The sequence below is a fragment of the Microcaecilia unicolor genome, chromosome 2 (genome assembly GCF_901765095.1).
Source record: "Microcaecilia unicolor chromosome 2, aMicUni1.1, whole genome shotgun sequence".
Classification (NCBI taxonomy): domain Eukaryota; kingdom Metazoa; phylum Chordata; class Amphibia; order Gymnophiona; family Siphonopidae; genus Microcaecilia; species Microcaecilia unicolor.
Genome location: NC_044032.1, coordinates 220,403,003 through 220,420,420, shown reverse-complemented (window position 1 = coordinate 220,420,420; position 17,418 = coordinate 220,403,003). Strand labels below are relative to the sequence as shown.

The 17,418-nt window shown below is 45.9% G+C and overlaps 1 protein-coding gene across 1 annotated transcript in view; it reads left to right on the top strand.

The window, feature by feature from the left end:
- The window catches only part of VPS13A (vacuolar protein sorting 13 homolog A), a 556,982-nt gene that overhangs the window by 61,279 nt on the left and 478,285 nt on the right, over nucleotides 1-17,418 (top strand). Inside the window, exons 4-5 of the mRNA XM_030193720.1 lie at nucleotides 12,557-12,652; nucleotides 12,979-13,080. Coding sequence (XP_030049580.1) covers nucleotides 12,557-12,652; nucleotides 12,979-13,080 — 198 coding nt within the window. The remainder of the gene's footprint in view (nucleotides 1-12,556; nucleotides 12,653-12,978; nucleotides 13,081-17,418) is intronic.

The window sequence follows — 17,418 nt, the reverse complement described above, 5'->3', positions numbered from 1 at the left end:
GGAGATAGAGAGCAAACTTTTGCCTCCCTATATGTGGTCATGTGCTGCCGGAAACTCCTCAGTATGTTCTCTATCTCAGCAGGTGGTGGTCACACACAGCAGCAGCTCTGGCTAGGCCTCCAAGCCTAATCCTTAGGTTTTGTTGAGGCCTGGGGTTGAGGGCTCTTTTGAGCAAGTGCAAACCTGGTGGTGCCAGGTCCCTCCTTTTCTCCCCCCTCCCGCTGGCTCCGTTTAAAAAAAAAAAAAAAAAAAAAAAAAAAAAAAATTTTAAACGTCTTTAAAGGCGTTTAATTCGACGTTTCTTTAAACGTTCATTGCAGCTACTCACTGGGACACCAGTTCGTTACAGCTCGGAGCGGCAAGCAGGTAATTTTACCTTTTTATAGCGGGCAGGGGGTTCCCCGATTCTTCTCCTCGTGGCAATGGCGTCGGAGGGCGAGGGCGCAAAGGGTCGCTCCCCGGATCGCTGGAGCGCTTCTAGAGGGGATGCGGGGGTTTTACAACCTGATTCGCCCTTGATGGGTGATAGTTTAGTGACCGATGAATGTCCCGGTCGTTCCTCCGGCGTGGCGGTTTTTTCCCGCCATAACCGCCCATCCCCCGCTCCTCGCCTCCGCCATCTTGGCCGGCCACGCGGCTCGGACGGCTTCTTCGTGGGCCGCCCTTGAGGTTGGAGACATTAATGCCATGAACGCCCTTAATTTGGGCGACGGCACAAAAGCGGCTAAAGTTAAGCGCCGTTCTTCCCGCGCGGCTCCTTCACGGAGTTTCGCGCCGGACGCCATTTTGGATGCGCAGCATGTCTCTCCCCCGCTAGTGCGAGCGCCGGTTGAGAGTGCGTCTAGGGCTGTTGCCCAGACTGCGGAAGTGCACAGTCTGGGGGGTTTTTCCCCCGAGTTTGTTTTGCTGCTGCATCAGGCTTTCCTCATGCAAAACGCTGCCCCTGCTCCCTCTTCTGATAAAGAGGTTGAGGTTCCCAGGCCTTGGAGGACTTTTGTCTCCTCCGATGTAGATGAGGGCAGCGTGTCTGAGGTCTCCCAACGATCCTTTGCGGATTCCTTGGAGGAGATAGATCCCCGCTCGGATGGAGCGGATGACCCCTCTGCAGCGCGGCTTTTTAGCCCAGAGGATTTGCCCAACCTGTTGTTACAGGCCATGGACACTTTGAAGATTTCCTCTCCGGAGGACGTCTCTCCCTCAGCCCCTGTTGGCTCTGCCATTATGCTGGGGACGAAGCGCCCGCCTAGAACCTTCCACGTGCATGATGCCATGCACACCTTAATTGCGGCTCAATGGGATGTCCCGGAAACGAGCCTTAAAGTGGCTAGGGCTATGTCCCGCCTCTATCCTTTGGCTGTGAGTGAACGTGAGGCCTATCTGTGGCCTACCGTGGATTCTTTAATCACTGCGGTGACTAAGAAAACGGCGTTGCCGGTGGAAGGTGGCACGGCCGTAAAGGACGCCCAAGACAGAAGATTGGAGGCGGCCTTAAGGTCGTCCTTTGAGGCAGCTGTTTTAGTTTGCAGGCCTCAGTTTGCGGCTCCTATGTGGCCAGGGCGTGCCGGACTATGGTGCAGCGGGCTTCCCACTCGGATCATTCCTTGAGGGCTGATTGGCCGGCCCTGGAATCGGGCTTAGCCTATTTGGCATTCTTGCTGTATGATGTCTGGAGAGCCTCAGCTAAAGGCATGGCTCAGACAGTCTCTGCGCGGCGGTGGCTTTGGCGGAAACATTGGTCTGCTGACCACGCCTCTAAATCCCGCCTGGCTAGATTGCCTTTTAAAGGCAAGCTGCTCTTTGGGGTCGAGCTGGACAAAATCGTGACCGATCTCGGCACGTCTAAGGGCAAGAAATTACCAGAGGTCAGGGCTCGGGTTAGTACTCGTCCCGATACCTCCATACCGCCCGGGCAAGTCGGGTTCCTCTGCCCCCTCTTCCTTCAAGAGGAATTTCTCCCCCAAGCAGCATTCTTTTCGCAGAGACCGCCGTCCCGGAGGTGCTCCCTCCGGTCCTCCCCCAGGGTCTCGTACCCAATGTCGGGGCCTTGGTCCACGCCCCAGTGCAGATTGGAGGACGGCTGTCCTCGTTTCCGGGTGAGTGGACCACTATAACTTCAGACGCGTGGGTGCTGGAAGTCATCAGAGACGGCTACAAGCTAGAGTTCTGCCAACCCTTAAGAGACGGGTTTGTACTCTCTCCCTGCAAGTCTCCGGTCAAGCTGTGGTAGTGCAGCAGACCTTGGACAACCTGATCCGCCTGGGTGCGATCGTTCCGGTGCCAAAAAATCAGATTGGCAAGGGACGTTACTCCATTTTCTTTGTGGTTCCAAAGAAAGGAGGTTCTGTCCGGCCTCCTCGACCTCAAAGGGGTCAATCGGGCCTGGAAAGTGAGGCACTTTCGCATGGAGACTCTCCGCTCTGTTATAGCGGCAGTGAAGGCAGGAGAGTTCTTGGCTTCCTTGGACATCAAGGAAGAGTACCTGCATATTCCCATCTGGCCTCCTCTCCAACGCTTTCTGCGTTTACAGTCCTGAGACGACACTTCCAGTTCAGAGCCCTCCCTTTCGGGTTGGCTACTGCTCCGCGGACCTTTTCCAAAGTAATGGGGGTCATAGCGGCCTTCCTGCTAAAGGAAGGAGTACAAGTCCATCCTTATCTGGACGACTGGTTGATCCGAGCCCCCTCTTATGCGGAGTGCGGCAAAGCTATGGACCGGGTAGTTGCTCTTTTGAGCTCCCTGGGATGGATCATCAACTGGAAGAAGAGCCAGCTGCGCCCGACTCAGACCCTGGTGTATCTGGGAGTTCGATTCGACACCCAAGTGGGCAGAGTGTTCCTGCCAGACAATCGGATTGTCAAGCTTCAGGCTCAGGTGGACTAGTTCCTAGTAGCCTCTCCTATTCGGGCTTGGGACTACGTGCAGCTGTTGGGCTCTATGACGGCCACGATGGAAGTAGTGCCCTGGGCCAGGGCTCATATGAGACCACTACAGCTAAATGCTGCGCTGGACTCCGATGTCGGAGGATTATGCTGTGCGCCTTCCCGTGGACCCAGCAGTGCGCAAGGCGCTGAGCTGGTGGACGCAGACAGACAAGTTGTCTGCTGGATTGCCTCTGGTGACCCCGGAGTGGATTGTCGTCACGACAGACGCCTCTTTGATGGGCTGGGGAGCCCACTGCTTGGGAAGGACAGCGCAGGGGCTCTAGTCTCCTGCAGAGGCAAGTGGTCTATCAACCTCCTGGAACTCAGAGCCATTCGGTTGGTGTTATTGGAGTTCATCCCGGTACTGGTGTTGAAGCCTGTACGGGTCCGGTCGGACAATGCCACGGCTGTGGCCTATATCAACCGCCAGGGAGGTACCAAGAGCGCCCCTCTAGCCAAGGAGGCTATGAGTCTTTGCCAGTGGGCGGAAGCGAACCTGGAGCAGCTTTCAGCGGCCCACATTGCCGGAGTCATGAATGTCAAGGCGGTCTTTCTCAGTCGTCATCCCTTGGAGCCCGGAGACTGGCAACTATCTGCTCAGGCGTTCTTGGACATCACGAAGCGCTGGGGCCAGCCGAGCCTAGTTCTGATGGCGTCATCGGCCAATTGCCAAGTGCCGCGCTTTTTCAGCAGAGGACGGGACCCTCGATCCCTGGGAGTAGATGCTCTTCTCCAGCAGTGGCCGACACAAGAGCTCCTCTATGTGTTCCCGCCCTGGCCCATGTTGGGCAGGGTGCTAGACAGGGTGGCAAAGCATCCCGGCAGGGTAATCCGGGTGGGTCCGGATTGGCCCAGACGTCCTTGGTATGCGGACTTGATCAGGCTTTCAGTCGACGATCCTCTGCGGCTGTCAGTGGAGCAGGGCCTGTTACATCAGGGTCCCGTGGTGATGGAGGATCCCTCCCCCTTTGGTCTTACGGCCTGGCTATTGAGCGGCAGCGTCTGAGGAAGAAGGGCTTCTCAGACAAGGTCATCGCCACTATGCTAAGAGCGAGGAAGCGCTCTACTTCTACTGCTTACGCCAGGGTTTGGCGTATGTTTGCAGCGTGGTGTGAAGCAGGCTCACTTTCTCCCTTCACTGCTCCAATTTCTTCAGTGTTGGCGTTCCTGCAAGAAGGTCTGGAGAAAGGCCTGTCGCTCAGTTCCCTTAAAGTCCAGGTAGCGGCTCTGGCTTGCTTCAGGGGTCGCCTGAAGGGTGCTTCCCTGGCTTCGCAGCCAGATGTGGTGCGCTTTCTCAAGGGAGTTAATCACCTGCGCCCTCCTCTGCACTCAGTGGTGCCTGCGTGGAATCTCAACCTGGTGCTAAGAGCATTGCAGAAGCCGCCTTTTGAACCCTTGTCGAGGGCATCTCTGAAAGACCTGACGTTGAAAGCAGTCTTTTTGGTGGCTATTACTTCAGCCAGAAGAGTTTCCGAGCTCCAGGCGCTCTCATGTCGAGAGCCTTTTCTGCAGTTCACTGAGGCAGGAGTGACTATTCGCACAGTGCCTTCCTTCCTGCCCAAGATTGGTTCTCGCTTCCATGTGAATCAGCAGCTCTGTCTCCCTTCCTTTCGTAGGGAGGACTACCCAGAGGAGTACTCCGCTCTTGAATATCTGGATGTGAGACGAGTCATCATCAGATACTTGGAAGTGACCAATGATTTCCGGAAATCGGATCATCTGTTTGTCCTGTTTGCAGGTCCTCGTAAGGGTCTGCAGGCTGCTAAGCCTACAGTGGCAAGATGGGTCAAGGAAGCCATTGCAGCGGCTTATGTGGCCGCGGGGAAGGTGCCGCCTATCCAGCTGAAGGCTCACTCCACTAGAGCTCAGGCGGCCTCGATGGCAGATGCCGGATCCGTCTCCTTGGAAGAGATATGCAAGGCGGCAACTTGGGCTTCGGCTCATACATTTTCCAAGCATTACCGTTTGACTGTGGCTGCACGGGCGGAGGCCCGGTTTGGAGCTTCAGTGTTGCGGTCAGGGATTTCAATGTCCCGCCCTGGGTGAGTACTGCTTCGGTACATCCCACCAGTCTATGGATTGATCAGCTTGATGATATGGAAGGTAAAATTATGTATAATCATACCTGATAATTTTCTTTCCATTAATCATAGCTGATCAATCCATAGCCCCTCCCAGATATCTGTACTGTTTTTATTCTGGTTGCATTTCAGGTTCAAGTTTAGTCTTCAGTTACTTCAGAAAGACTTCGTGTTCAAGTTTTTTCACTTGGATTCTTCAAGAGTTGAGACGAGTTTGTGTTACAGTGAGCTGCTGCATTCCTCTCCCCCCCGTTTTACGGGGCTGGATTGAGACATAAATTCTGCCGGCACTCCCTCCCGCTTCGTGCGGCTGTAGGGCAGTTTTGTACCCTTCCCGCTTCGGCGGTGTTAGGGTCAGTCAGCTCCTCCCGCGGTTGCGGTTGCAGGATAAGCCAGATCCCCCCGCATCGGCGGGTGTGGTGTCCCTCCCCCGCTCCGCGGGGATGAGCCGGACGGATTCCCCTCCCCCACTTGTGTGGGGATGAGCTGGGTTAATTCCCCTCCCCCGTTTCGGCGGTGGTGAGCTGGGCAGAGTGTCCCTTCGTGGGTGTAATTCTCTAAGTGCTGAGTCCTGCGGATGGAGCTTTGATATCGACATACTGAGGAGTTTCCGGCAGCACATGACCACATATAGGGAGGCAAAAGTTTGCTCTCTATCTCCACCTGCTGGTAGATGGACACAACCCACCAGTCTATGGATTGATCAGCTATGATTAATGGAAAGAAAATTATCAGGTATGATTATACATAATTTTACCTTTCCAGTTTGAGCTGTGCAGTGGAGGAACTGCCTGCTGGTTTCAGAAGACATGAGACCAGTAGGGAGTTCCTGTATCAGATGCCTCACGCGTATTGAATTCACTAAGTTGAGGCAAATGTCAAAGTGAGGGCACACATCAAAACATACTTAAAGTATCCCAATGCCCAAAGAAAAACTTTTTAACCAAAGGCACATTGACTCCTCAGTGACAACTTGCTTTTGGTTAAAATTTTTTCTTTGGGTGCTGGGATACATTTAAGCATGTTTGCACTTATTGAACGCAGAACTGCATAGTACAGACTGCAGGAGAGCATTGGTTTGTTCAGCAGCAGAGGCAGACAGCAAAATGAGGGGTAAACAACAAACTTGCTGACTGCTGCATATTGAGGGATTGATAGCTAGCTGTGGAGGGGAGGACATGGGACAGTGAGTGGATAGGTACTGAAAAAGAGAGAGGTGTCTCTTTGCTTTACCAGTGAGCTCAGACATCGTAATGACAGCACGCTTAGGAGGGCAGCTGCTGGCTTCTCCCAACAGTGTTCAGTGATGGCAAATTAAGAGCTTGACTTAGTAAGCTTTCTTTACCCAAAGAGTGGAAAAATTAGTCTCAGTGAATCAGCTTCTGAAAGAACTGTGGCAGACCTCGGGGGTCCCCCTCCCACTCTTGGTGGGAGCAAAAGAAGTCTGGTTGTTGTCTCCCACATTGAAAGAAAATTTTGTCAAGACCTTCTCTAGCTGTATAATTTACTTTCAGACACATTTCTGCTTTCTAGCTTTTCTTTTAGATGAAAGAACGCAAACAGAGTTTTTGTTTTGTTAATCCTGCTCTTGTTGCTCTACCCACAACCCTTGTTTGTTATATACTCTCCCTGGGTGCATAGCTTTTCCTTTGAAACCATTGTGTGGCTTGAGTTATTATCCTCTTAAGGGATGTCAGAATTTAGCAACCACGTGCTTTACTCTCACCCTGAAGTAGGAGGATACACCCACATCATTTGCTTGTGTAGTTCTATTGAAAATGTGGCACTCAATTTGTAAAAAGCATATGAACAATTGATAAATGCCTCTCTTGCTATTTTGTATTGTAGTATGATTTTAAGAGATGTTGACTGAAAAGTATATTTAATAGTATATGCATGTCTCAGATTTTCAAATTTCTAGTTCTGTAAGATGTATTCTTACTGACAAAACAGACTGCAGAGAACTGGCGTAGGAAGATTGCAGATCCTGGGAAGAAATAGAGAGTGGTTGGACTTGTTCTTAGCAAGGCTGACCTCCAAAAAGAGAAATGATTAAAAATAAAAGAAATATAGAAATCTTCTGAAGGTGAAGGATTTTTTTTTTTTTAACAGTTACCTTGGATGTATGTCTAAGACACTGCTGCTTTAAAATACACAATAACAGCCGTGCTTAAAAGCTCAGGCGCTTTCCACTGTGTATAATACTTGAAGATAAAACGCAGCAACCATTACTGTTTATAATTCAAATTTTCATTGCAATGTTTGTATTTAAAATTCTTGAAGCTATTTTTCTGCAATTGTTCCAGTCTACTGGGTAATATATTCTTGTTCAGAATAAAGATTCCTAAACAGTTGTGAATGAAATTTATGGTGGATTTTGGCCCCAGTTCTGGATGAACTGAAAGCATGAGCAGGACAAGACTGCTTTGAACCCCCCACCCCCTAAGTATGGCAGTAATTCAAAGTGTGAGCTGTCATAATCTGTTATGCTCTTTTCAGTTTCCTACATAGCAAGTTAACTTGTGCTCCATTGACTAGTTCAAATGTATGACCTAAACAGAGAACATCATTAAAAGGTGGGTATAAGATTGGGTTTAAAGGGTTTTAAATTCTTCCTCCTTAGTTAAGTCTTCTTTCCTATCTGTCCCAGTTATCCCAATTAAGAGGACAAGAGGGAAATTTTGTCATGACAGATATTTTCATCAGCAAGTGATTCACCAGAAACAACAAATTTGCAGGTCACAGAGAAGCAAACATAAAATGTATCAAATAAGCTTAAAGTTGTTTATATTAGTTTAAATATCCCTACTCCCTTAAACTTCAAATAAGTAAACAACTCCCCTGTACTTAAAATGCAGACAGTGCAGTAGTGAAATGGTACTATCCAGTTGTTTACATTATGCCACATGTATGATTATCTCCCAGTTGGTGAGAGGTCATATGTGTGCACTCGGTGCAAAGAGCATCTGGCTCTTGTTGAAGAAATTTGATCTCTGGAGGCAAGATGAATAGACTTGGAGCTGAGGCAAACAGGTGTATAGAGAAGTCCTACAGGGACACAGTAGAGAGAGCCTACTTCTGGGCTGCCTTGAAGGAGAGAGGTCATCTGAGAGTATCTATCATCTTTGTGAGGTAGGAAGGCATCCTTTAGCCAGAACCTGCCCTGCAGGGGCTTGCCTTATTCTCTTGCACCAAGGGAGGATTCGACTGATAGGCGTGAGGATTGCTGTGTCACTTGTCTACTTAGTGTGAAGGTGGTGGACCTTGTGTGTCACCTAGATAAGACTTTAGACAGTGCTGGGAAGATGCTGGCTGTCCTGGTATATGTGGGTACCAGTGACATAGGGGAAATTGAGGAAATTTCTGGAGCCAAATTTAGGCTGTTTAGCTAGAAAGTTGAAATCCAGAACCTTCTGGGAACTTTAAGTGGCCTCCTTTTCTATGTGTAGAACACAAGAGGCATTCTGAGTTCTGAATGGGGTAGATGAAATGATACAGGGAAGAGGGATTTAGATTTATTGAGAATTGGGCCACATTCTGGGAAAGCAGAGCCTATTCTGAAAAGATCAGCTCCATTTTAAGCAGGATTGGAACCAGGCTGCTGGCACTGACATTTTAAAAGCTTCTTTTTCCTCCTTTTTAAACTAGAACCTGAAGGAAGCTGACAGTTGCTCAAGTAAGCTATCATTTTATAAGATACTATCAAAATTTAGAGGCTGACTAAACTTCGGCTTTGGTTTCCGATTCATCACCGAAACTGGCCTGAAATCCCACCCCCCCACTCTTTCCTGGTGATCGCATTCCACCACTCTCCCATCCCATCCAACCACCTATAGGCTCTCCCTGGGCCTATCTTAGGAATCCCTATGGTATAGTGTCCTCTTCAGGGACAGGAATGAACCCCAGCCTTTCATCTGTGAAAACAGAACAGATTAGGACAGAGCCCGCAGGGATGGGACAGGGACAAACTAGTCTAAAAGGATCTCGAGATTTACCACATTGGGTACTTAGTATAGCACTACTCGAGGATCTCAAAGTAGGGAATGGACCATTGGTCCAGTAGAATTCTTTCTAGATTCGGTCAACTGTATGAAGTCATATTTCTGAAACCTTTTGAAATATTGCAAGAGGAACTTTGACTAGAAAGCACAGTGTTTTACATTTATTTACAGGTATGAAGCACTGTCTTGTCTACGTCAGTGAAAGCAGTATTCTTTGTTTACCCCATTTGAGCTTGTACTAAAGAGTAGGGGGGGTTGGGTCAAAGGGGACTATTGGCTAGCGTATGTAAGACCCTGAGATTACTGAGACTAAGCTGAAGCATCAAGTTTATGTAGGAGGAAGATTGGAGGAAGTATTTGGCATTAATAGTGGCAGGCAATGACAGAAAAACCTTACGTGATATCAATTTCTGCCAACCTAGTGGATGAAATTGCTGTTTAGATGGTATTTTATACCACAGAAGCTTTGCAAAATATATCCAAACTAGTAAAAAAAAGCCCGTTTCTGACACAAATGAAATGGGCGCTAGCAAGGTTTTCCTCGGCTCCCCTGCAGCCACCCATGTCCAGCGACCCCCCCCCCTGCAGCCACCAGTGTCCAGCAACCCTCCTCTCCCCCTGCGCCCACTGCAGCCATCCATGTCCAGCGACACTCCTCTCCCCCCTGCAGCCACCCATGTCCAGCGACCCTCCTCTCTCCCCTGCCCCCCCTCCAGCCACCCGTGTCCAGTGACCCTCCTCTCTCCCCTGCCCCCCCCTCCAGCCACCCGTGTCCAGTGACCCTCCTCTGGACATGGATCAGCTGTGAGGCATGTTCCCCCCCCCCCCCCCCCCCCCGGGTTCTGAAGTTGACATCATAATGGCTGTGGTGATGTCAACCTGATCTACGGAGCCTAGCAGACCAACTCAGAATGAGCCACGGTCCCAGGCAAGTCAGAACGTTGGAGGTGAGAATTATTATATAGGATATAGTAAGTAAACATATCTAAATGTTGAAAGTAATGGGGTATTCTCTTCCATTTGTGTTGGAACTGCCCTCAAGTTCAGTCTTCATGGGAAAATTGTGCATGTATGCTAATGGGTATATCTGGGAGAATGTTCCCATCTGACCCAAAAGTATGTTTGCTTTAGATTTTACCAGGGGGATTCTTAGAGAGTGTACAGAGAATGGTGATGGTACTAATTATAGCATCATGTATCAAACTGGCTTGCCACTGGATGACACTGTTTATCCAGGACCTTGCTATATTTAAGAGGTTTTAGGATGTTTGTTGAGCCTTCTCACTGCCTTCAAGTATAGTAGCCTGGAATCATTTTAAAAAGAGACACTGACTACTGAAGAAAGAGTTCCCATCTTAAGTGGGGCTTCCCTGTATGGTTTGATTTTCACTCTTAAGGTATTCTGTACACCACTATGGCTGTTTAGTGGAGATATTCATTGGGATAATACTTCCGGTGATGGTAAGGGGGTTTTAAGGGAAATTATTTAGAATTTAGGTGGTAGTAATGTTAGCAAATTAGTGGTACGGGGGTTAACCCTTGTTTTTCTATCTATCTCAATATACAAAGTCATAGCACAGAGTATATTAAGACAGAGAATGAGCAAGGGCCCTCACATATTTATATTCCAAAACAAGGAGCACAGCCAAAGGAAATCTTGCCTTGATCTACTTTTTTGAAGGCATGGATAAAGTTGATGTAGTGTACATAGATTTTCAGAAAGCTTTTCACAGACCCTCATGAGAACCTCCTGAGGAAAGTAAAGAAAAAAAAACATGGGATAGTATGTAGTGTCCTTTTGTGGATTAAAAGATAGAAAACAGAATATAGGGTTAGGTAGCCAGCTCTTTCAAAGGAGGAAGGTAAATAGTGGAGCACTGTAGAGATCTGTACTGAAACTGTTGCTTTTTAGCATATTTATAAATGATCTGAAAATGGGAATAAGGGATGAAGTGATCAAGTTTGCAGATGAGACAAAATGATTTTGAGCTGTGAAACTTGCGTTTTTGTGAGAAATTGCACGACCACATTGAGATACTAGAAAATTGGGCTTCCCAACTGACAGATGAAATTTAACATGGACAAGTGAAAGTGATGAACATAGAGAAGAATAACTCAAATTATAGCTACACAATGCTTAGTTCATCATCAGGAGTTAACACCTAGGAAAAGGATCTGGGTGTTATCAGACACCACATTGAAATCTTCAGTGTGTGGCAACCAAAACAGCAAACAGAATGCTAACTAAGAAAGGGATAGAGATTGAAACATTGAGTTCCACTTGGGCTAATGTAGGATAGAAATGCCATAAATAAATAAATAGCAAACAACCACGAAAGTGGAGAAACTGCTACAAGAGGAATGCAGAAGCAAGGGAGTAGTGTGTTCAACAGGATGCTTCCAAGTACAACCAAAGACACGAGAGATGGAAAAAATGTCCTTTAATAGTAGATAAGACACAGTAAGTAAGACTTACCTACTATTAAAGGACATTTTTTCCATCTTTCGTCTCCTTGGTTGTGCTTGGAAGCATCCTGTTCATCATGCTACACCCTTGCTTCTGCATAAATAATATCATGCCATTGTGTGCATTTCTGGCTGCTGCCACTCAAAAAAAAAAGATATTACAGAATTAGAAAAGGTACAGACCAAAATGATTACTGGGATGGAATATTGCTTGTATAAGGAAAGATTAGAGAGGTTGGTGCTCTTCACCTTGGAGAAGAGAAGGCTCAAGGGGGATACAAAAATGCTCATTGGAGTGGAATGGGTAAACATGAATTTTCTCTTTAAAAAGTACAAAAACTATAGGGGACGTGCATGAAGTTACTAAATGGCAAAATTAAAATCCGACAAAATATTTTTTTTTACTCAGTGCTTAAGTTAAGTTTTGAAGCTTATTGGAGGATGTTGTAAAAGGCATTAATGTAGCTGGGTTTAAAAAAGGTTTGGATAAATTCCTGGAAGAAAAGCCTATACATTAAGATAACCTGAAGAAATCTGCTGCTCATCCCTGGTTATAATTAGCATGGAATCTTGCTTCTTTTGGGATCCTGCCAAGTACTTATGACCTGGATTGGCCACTGTTGGGGAACAGGATGCTGATCTAGATGTACTCTTGGTCTGACCCAGTATGGCAAGTCATGGCTACACTGGAAAGGATCAGAATTTGAGGTGTTGATGAGAATGGCTTCTTGTAATATATTTGTTCTGTAGCAGAATTACCCCCCTGTTTACTAGGCTGGGTGGCAGTGCCGACACAGCCCATCCAAAGTGAATGACCTGTGTGGGCATTAGCGCACAGCAGCCGCAAGTGCAGCTTAGTAAATGGGGGGGTTAGTGTTTAAAATTATTGTTCTTACTATGTTATTTTCCTGTTGCAAAGCTCTTTTGTTAATGAATGTGACTAGCTTTTATTATCAGACTTACTTGGTGGCCTTGACCAACTGGAAGCTTTTATAGCAAACACATTTCTGTCCTGGATACTTTGTTAGATTTGCATTTTAGAACTTACGGGAATTTTGTTTTTTATTTTTTATTTTATTTTATGAAGGTAATCTTGATCTGAAAATCCCATGGAAAAACCTGTACACGCAACCTGTGGAAGCAGTTCTGGATGGAGTTTACTTGCTTATAGTGCCTATAGCCAGTAAGTTTTTAATATTTAAGAAAAAAACTTCTCATTTGTGTGTGTTTGTGGTTTTTTAAAAAGATTTAATTTGAATGTTTACAATTTCTTTCTCCCATTAGGTTTTAGACCTACCTAATTTTAAATGCAAGCATATTGGAATAGCATACTGTAGACCTGATCTATTAAGAGCATAAAGTGAGAGCAAATCCAATTAGGCCCTATATGTATCTAGGAAAACATAATGAATTTTAAATTATTCCCATACCATTTTAGATCAAGTTCATCTCTTCATTTAGTATTAGGGCTTTATGTTTCAGTAATATTTTTAAAATGATTTTTTGTAGGCATAAAATATGATGCTGAAAAAGAAGAAAAACAATTCCTTGAAGCAAGACAGCGACAACTACAAAGGATAGAAGATGCAAAACAAAAGGTGGCTGACAAAGGTAATTGGTTTTGTTTGCAGGGAGGAGAAAGCTATAGAATGAGTGATGGTGTTTTGCCATTCTAGGTCTGTAACTTCAAATAAACTAGACCTCCATATATACAGTGGTGGAAATAAGTATTTGATCCCTTGCTGATTTTGTAAGTTTGCCCACTGACAAAGACATGAGCAGCCCATAATTGAAGGGTAGGTTATTGGTAACAGTGAGAGATAGCACATCACAAATTAAATCCGGAAAATCACATTGTGGAAAGTATATGAATTTATTTGCATTCTGCAGAGGGAAATAAGTATTTGATCCCCCACCAACCAGTAAGAGATCTGGCCCCTACAGACCAGGTAGATGCTCCAAATCAACTCGTTACCTGCATGACAGACAGCTGTCGGCAATGGTCACCTGTATGAAAGACACCTGTCCACAGACTCAGTGAATCAGTCAGACTCTAACCTCTACAAAATGGCCAAGAGCAAGGAGCTGTCTAAGGATGTCAGGGACAAGATCATACACCTGCACAAGGCTGGAATGGGCTACAAAACCATCAGTAAGACGCTGGGCGAGAAGGAGACAACTGTTGGTGCCATAGTAAGAAAATGGAAGAAGTACAAAATGACTGTCAATCGACAAAGATCTGGGGCTCCACGCAAAATCTCACCTCGTGGGGTATCCTTGATCATGAGGAAGGTTAGAAATCAGCCTACAACTACAAGGGGGGAACTTGTCAATGATCTCAAGGCAGCTGGGACCACTGTCACCACGAAAACCATTGGTAACACATTACGACATAACGGATTGCAATCCTGCAGTGCCCGCAAGGTCCCCCTGCTCCGGAAGGCACATGTGACGGCCCGTCTGAAGTTTGCCAGTGAACACCTGGATGATGCCGAGAGTGATTGGGAGAAGGTGCTGTGGTCAGATGAGACAAAAATTGAGCTCTTTGGCATGAACTCAACTCGCCGTGTTTGGAGGAAGAGAAATGCTGCCTATGACCCAAAGAACACCGTCCCCACTGTCAAGCATGGAGGTGGAAATGTTATGTTTTGGGGGTGTTTCTCTGCTAAGGGCACAGGACTACTTCACCGCATCAATGGGAGAATGGATGGGGCCATGTACCGTACAATTCTGAGTGACAACCTCCTTCCCTCCGCCAGGGCCTTAAAAATGGGTCGTGGCTGGGTCTTCCAGCACGACAATGACCCAAAACATACAGCCAAGGCAACAAAGGAGTGGCTCAGGAAGAAGCACATTAGGGTCATGGAGTGGCCTAGCCAGTCACCAGACCTTAATCCCATTGAAAACTTATGGAGGGAGCTGAAGCTGCGAGTTGCCAAGCGACAGCCCAGAACTCTTAATGATTTAGAGATGATCTGCAAAGAGGAGTGGACCAAAATTCCTCCTGACATGTGTGCAAACCTCATCATCAACTACAGAAGACGTCTGACCGCTGTGCTTGCCAACAAGGGTTTTGCCACCAAGTATTAGGTCTTGTTTGCCAGAGGGATTAAATACTTATTTCCCTCTGCAGAATGCAAATAAATTCATATGCTTTCCACAATGTGATTTTCCGGATTTAATTTGTGATGTGCTATCTCTCACTGTTACCAATAACCTACCCTTCAATTATGGGCTGCTCATGTCTTTGTCAGTGGGCAAACTTACAAAATCAGCAAGGGATAAGTACATAAGTACATAAGTAGTGCCATACTGGGAAAGACCAAAGGTCCATCTAGCCCAGCATCCTGTCACCGACAGTGGCCAATCCAGGTCAAGGGCACCTGGCACGCTCCCCAAACGTAAAAACATTCCAGACAAGTTATACCTAAAAATGCGGAATTTTTCCAAGTCCATTTAATAGCGGTCTATGGACTTGTCCTTTAGGAATCTATCTAACCCCTTTTTAAACTCCGTCAAGCTAACCGCCCGTACCACGTTCTCCGGCAACGAATTCCAGAGTCTAATTACACGTTGGGTGAAGAAAAATTTTCTCCGATTCGTTTTAAATTTACCACACTGTAGCTTCAACTCATGCCCTCTAGTCCTAGTATTTTTGGATAGCGTGAACAGTCGCTTCACATCCACCCGATCCATTCCACTTATTTCCACCACTGTACCTTGATGAGATTAAAAGTGAGATTTCTGTGAATTTGTAGTTGCAGCAGATTAAGCATGTATCTCTTCCGGGAGCTAATAAAATTAGGGCTGCAGGAAGATTCAAAATTTTAATTACGATTAATCGCACGGTTAAAGTTAGACGGGTTGTAAGGTTCTCTAATTTTAGAAATTTTTTCTACACGTATTTAATTCACAGACTCTTTTGTTTTTGTCTCGACTACACTGTAAGCTACAAATAGCAGGGACTCGCTCTTACATAGTGATGGAATTGCCTAGTACAGTGGTTTCCCAAACCTGATCCTGGAGGCACCTCAGCCAGTCAGGTTTTGAGGATATGCACAATGAATATAAATGATAGAGATTTGCACTCACTGCCTCCGCTGCATGCAAATCTCTTATATGAATACTCATTGTGGGTATTCTGAAAACCTGACTGGCTGGGGTGCCTCCAGGACCAGGTTTGGGAACCACTGGCCTAGTGGTTAGAGCTGCTGGCTAAGGACCAGGGAAGCCAGGGTTCAAATCCTGCAACAGTGTCTTGTGATCTTGCCCAAGTCCTTTCACCCCCCCTTCCTCAGGTACAAGCTTACAGCTAGAGTTACTAACACATAAGTATATAAGTATTGCCGTACTGGGAAAGACCAAAGATCCATCAAGCCCAGCATCCTGTTTCCAACAGTGGCCAATCCAGGTCACAAATACCCGCCAAGATCCCAAAAAATTACAAAACATTTTATACTGCTTATGCCAGAAATAGTGGATTTTCCCCAAGTCCATTTAATAATGGTTTATGGACTTTTCCTTTAGGAAGCCGTCCAAACCTTTTTTAAACTCCGCTAAGCTAACCACCTTTACCACATTCTCTGGCAACGAATTCCAGAGTTCAATTACACGTTGAGGGAAGAAAAACTTTCTCCGATTTGTTTTAAATTTACTACATTGTAGCTTCATCACATGCCCCCTAGTCCTAGTATTTTTGGAAAGCGTAAGCAGATGCTTCACATCTACCCGTTCAACTCCACTCACTATTTTATAGACCTCTATCATATCTCCCCTCAGCCGCCTTTTCTCCAAGCTGAAGAGCCCTAGCCGCTTTAGCCTTTCCTCATAGGGAAGTCATCCCATCCCCTTTATCATTTTCGTCGCCCTTTTCTGCACCTTTACTAATTCCACTATATCTTTTTGAGATGCGGTGACCAGAATTGAACATAATATTCGAGGTGCAGTCGCACCATGGAGTGATACAAAGGCATTATAACATCCTCATTTTTGTTTTCCATTCCTTTCCTAATAATACCTAACATTCTATTTGCTTTCTTAGCCGCAGCAGCACATTGAGCAGGAGGTTTCAACGTATCATCAACGACGACACCTAGATCCCTTTCTTGGTCCGTGACTCCTAACGAGGAACATTGCATGACGTAGCTATAATTCGGGTTCCTCTTTCTCACATGCATCACTTTGCACTTGCTCACATTAAACGTCATCAGCCATTTAGACGCCCAGTCTCGTAAGGTCCTCTTCTAATTTTTCACAATCCTTCCGCGATTTAACGACTTTGAATAACTTTGTGTCATCAGCAAATTTATTTACTTCACGAGTTACTCCCATCTCTAGGTCATTTATAAATATGTTAAAAAGCAGCAGTCCCAGCATTAAGAAGTGTGTGTGATAAAATAACATACGTTACAGTAATTGTATCTATTGTACTATGTCATCTGGGCCAAGGTAAATTCATTCTGTTTCATTTGCCTTGGGCCTTAAAAAAATGAGTTACTTTCCATTATCCATTCTGGAACATTACATTCTTCTTAGCCATCCCGGGTTTATTCACATTAAAGGAACTACTTGCCTTGATGACTGTTATATGACTTCTCAGATGTTAGATTGCTGTAGATTTATAGTTGGCCATTGCATTGTTATGCTGTACTTTATTTGTTGTCCTTATAAAATTCAATAAAATATATTGGTGGGGGGAACCCCTATACTACACTATTCATGTCTAGAAGTACATCGTGTATTAGCAGCTGCCAAATGCAGGTAAGAAAATAATTACATACAGCATAACAGTAATACTTATCTAATGGTTATAGTGCAAAAGACAGTTAATTTTTATTTTTCAATGAATAACATAAAAGCTCTGGGACTTTTTTGGTCTAGCAAAAGATTTACACTCCTGTTTACTAATCTGTGCTAATATCGACAGAAGCCCATCCAGAGTGAATGGGC